Here is a 3,711-nt window from a genome sequence, read left to right as displayed (position 1 = left end):
CCCGGGGTTGAACAATAGAAAAACCCTCCATCGATTTACCAGCGGAGCCCTAAAAATTATGGTCGCTTCAGGCATTTCGAGCAAGTCACTTTAGTTAAGCAGAAATGGCACTTCAAGGTAACGTTTGCGTTCACGAAAATTTTGACTGTTGGGATGTAGAATCGATAAAGGGTTGCTCGATTGTTCAAGAGCATGAAATCAGAGGCCAGTTTTGGCTCGAAACATTACTTTATTGAATTCTAGGCAATAATGTTATTTATTTATACGTACAAAAGTGAACGGCACTATAAAATGCGAAGCTTTTGCTGTGCGTTGATCATGAAGCGCCATTTCTCTAGCGAAATGCGGCACGCCTAGAAAATATCAGCATTAAAAGGGTTTAGGAAAGCGATGGAACATGTTTCTGATTTTTTACAAACTTCTTTTTGGGTATTTCGCCTCAAAAATTTTTGTCTTTAAAAAAGACAGAATTTTCTCACGTCTTTTATTACAGATTGATAAATAGTGCTCCTATTTCGCAATAAGAACGTATTATTCATCAAAAAGTAATCAAGAACTATCACCTAGAGATGATTTTAAAGACAAAAATTTTTGAGGCGAAATACCCAAAAAGAAGTTTGTAAAAAATGAATCCGCCTCAACAATATAGAACTTATCTACAACTTAGGTATGTTTCTGATGTTGTGTTTCATGTGTCATCTGCAAACGTAGTGATTTGCTACTTGATTTGTTGAAAATTAAAAAAATAGGACTGAAAGAATTGTTTTAGCAGAAAAATGTCTTTGAACCGGTCTTAGAAGTTTAAAAATCGGGTAGAAGGTAGGGCAGATCTATCTGGTCAATAGCCCGATAATTAATCTATTGAAAATCCGATAAAGAAGCCGATTTTTCCGCACTATAAAAATGCCATTCCAAAGAACGCCAAATTCTCTTTAAACTCGCTCGTAGACTTTTGAAGTCGTTGCCAAAATATGGCAGATTTGGACGAAAATCTCAAAAATTCTAACTATAAACTAGCTTGTGGACTCTTGAAAGCGCTTAACAAATAAGGCAGGTTTGGCCAGAGAGCTGAAAAGTTCAATCGAACTTCTATTGGAAATCCTATAGAAGAGCTATTTCCGCACTTGAAAAAAAAATCTTTATTGTCGCTGTGGGCTTTTGAAGTCGCTTCAAAAACCTCTACTGGCTCGTGAATTTTTCAAGCTTTGGGCAAAAAAACTGAACATTTGCGCAGTTGCAAATGCCATTGCTTTGTAGTAGAAATATTCCAAAAACCCTTAGACAAATTGTGCATGTGCGACCACCTCGAAAGAAAAAAACTGCTAGACAGCCCCCCTAAAAACCCGCAATATTTCGTTAACATTGGCCAGCATAAACAAACAAAATTCCCCATTTCCCATTCGTCTGCACAGCCTCCCATATGCATATCAGTCTGAATCGTTTTTTTCCCGTTTTTCGCGGTTTTGCCCGAAATCCAATAACAAATGCGGCCAATAAAAATGCAATTTGCCCGATGGGGTTAATGATTTTACGCTGTCTGACGCTGGCGGCGCCCCCCCATACCTCGTGGACTCGAAACAAGCAAAAAACACCCTGTCTGCGGCCGGTTTGGTGGAAAAAGGGAAACGCGATTTTCGAGGACCATTCTGGAACAATCAGCGCGTGTCCAGTCAGTCATTTTTACCTCTTTGCCCTGCAGATGGGAGGCGATTTTTTCGCTTTTTGGAGGGGTTGTTGACTTGATTGAGCATCGAGCTGATGGTTCAAAGTGAGTGTGTTTAGAGCCGAAGTTGAGCGAGAAATCGGGAGTTAACTTGAAAGGGGACAACTTACATCCATCCGTTTCCTACTTGCATCGGCGGCATGCTCGACTCCGGGAAACTCCTGCAACGGAAACTTTATAGTAATTTTCGACGAAAAGGTTCTTATGCGATTTAAAACTGAAAATGTTCGACATTGTTAAACAGTTGTCGACTGTTAATAAATGCAAGCAGTGGCGCCTACGCTGAAAGCGCTGCCAATGCTGCAGAGCACCTTTAGAAGTAAATACTCTTCACTTGCGTGGTTCGCCCTTTGCTTGCAGTTTCTGAACATTTGTTACCACTCGAATGGCCAGTATTTGGTATTATATGAGCGAAGGGCCATGCAGGTAGGTGAAGTCACTGTATAAAGGAGCTCTGTGGGGCTGCAGCGCCTATGCGCCTTAAGTAAGTTTAACAAAAGCCTGCAGGCTAAATTATGCGACTTTTCAGTGAAGAATAGGGATAATTTTCGGGGCAATAACTTAACGAAGCGAAGGACCAAAAAGTGCTGATTCCCTCCGACTACGTAGCCGATTTCTATTGATAAATAAGCGAGCCGGGTCCCTCCACTAGCGGACAACAGGATATGCACCTTTTCCGAATTAATTGTTTACAATGGTAAATGGCAGCCGGTGGTCAATGCCACATGTTACGGTCCTTAACAATTTCTTGGAAGAGCCCGGGCAGAGTGGGGAGCTCCGAACTCGCCTAACATATTTCTAACGTTAGCCCAGTGGCGTCGGCTGCCGCTTACCTCCTCTTTCCTGACGCCACCGACGGTTCCACAATGAGCAGCGAACCATGGAAGTTGAAGCCTGAAACCAACATTAAGGTTAGGTAAGCTAGGTAAGGCCCAGGAGCGAGACGATAGACTTACCATTGAGCTTATCAATGGCCTTGTCCGCTGAGGATTGATCGGGACAGTCCACGAAAGCGTAGCCGCCGCGCTTGATCAGAATGCTCGTGCAGGACAGGTTCTGATCGGCGAAAAGTTGCCGCAGGGAGCCCTCATTGGCCTCCATGGGCAAGTTTCCCACGTAGAGCTTGCTCATGGTGATCGGGGGAATTTTCGTCACCGACATAACACGGTTTTTCAACTCAAAGTTCACTAAAAGTCCGTTTTTTGCAAACTGATTACTGCGTCTGCGCCCGTTGACGTTGACAACGGATTACGGACATGATCATTAGCCGATAGTGTCACGTGCCAGGTGAGTGACTACCTGCACTGTTGCGAAACGATCACCCGCATGCTGTAGCTTTGCAGGCTTCTTCCATCTCTTCCTGGTCTGTACGGGTAAAGCGAGACGCGGCATAAGCGTGATTAAGATCAGTAAATGCCAACCAAAATCGGTCAATTTTCAGTAGGTTGGCAGCAATACCTGCCACATCAGTGACATGTAGGTTATTTTTCAAAGGAACAATTTCAATAGTTTTTCTGGCGATAGTGTTTAATTGGGTTGTTTATACGATTAGATTCATAGGCAACGATTGGAGGTCAATAAAGGCCTCGGCCCTGGACTATTGAGTGAAAATGGCGACTATTTTGGCAATTGCACAGGTAAGCAGCATGTAGAATATTTTTCCAGTGGAGAACCCGATAAAGCGCTTGAAATTGTTCATCAATTTAGAGGCAATTTTGATTGGTTGGAAATTGGCCGCACGCGCATTTGCGTTTTTGTTCCAAGCATCAGCGGAAAATTCAAATAATCGTGGTCCAATTTGGGCAACAGCGTGACGTTTAATCTACGTGAGTTTTGCAGTCTGCAAACCGAAACTCAACCCAAAAAAAGATTATTAAGCATTTTTTTATCTTTTTGCGTGAAATCAGTCGGGAAACTGAACAGCAAAATTCCTGAAAACACTCACCCACTGAAGCTTCTAACGGCTAAAACCTACAAGATGAAAATGA

The 3,711-nt window shown here is 42.7% G+C and overlaps 1 protein-coding gene across 1 annotated transcript; it reads right to left on the bottom strand.

The window, feature by feature from the left end:
* Positions 1-209: 209 nt before the first annotated feature.
* On the bottom strand, positions 210-3,005 carry LOC125503615 (insulin-like growth factor 2 mRNA-binding protein 3-B). Its single transcript, XM_048664333.1, has 4 exons — positions 2,680-3,005; positions 2,557-2,617; positions 1,834-1,884; positions 210-353 (listed from the first exon to the last, which is right to left on the bottom strand). Exons 1-4 carry the CDS (start codon positions 2,882-2,884, stop codon positions 335-337), a joined length of 336 nt encoding a protein of 111 aa, XP_048520290.1. The 5' UTR covers positions 2,885-3,005; the 3' UTR covers positions 210-334.
* Positions 3,006-3,711: the final 706 nt, after the last annotated feature.

The sequence above is a fragment of the Dendroctonus ponderosae genome, unplaced genomic scaffold (genome assembly GCF_020466585.1).
Source record: "Dendroctonus ponderosae isolate FM_Combo_2020 unplaced genomic scaffold, Dpon_F_20191213v2 Dpon_F_20191213_203, whole genome shotgun sequence".
NCBI lineage: Eukaryota > Metazoa > Arthropoda > Insecta > Coleoptera > Curculionidae > Dendroctonus > Dendroctonus ponderosae.
Note: the sequence above shows the minus strand (reverse complement) of the source record. Positions and strands in the feature narration are given on the sequence as shown.

Coding starts and splice junctions, on each gene's coding strand:
- LOC125503615 (XM_048664333.1), bottom strand. CDS start 2,884: ATGTCGGTGACGAAAATTCCCCCGATCACCATGAGCAAGCTCTACGTG. Junction 2,618..2,679: donor GGCCATTGATAAGCTCAATG/GTAAGTCTATCG, acceptor TGTTGGTTTCAG/GCTTCAACTTCCATGGTTCG. Junction 1,885..2,556: donor GTGGCGTCAGGAAAGAGGAG/GTAAGCGGCAGC, acceptor TTTCCGTTGCAG/GAGTTTCCCGGAGTCGAGCA.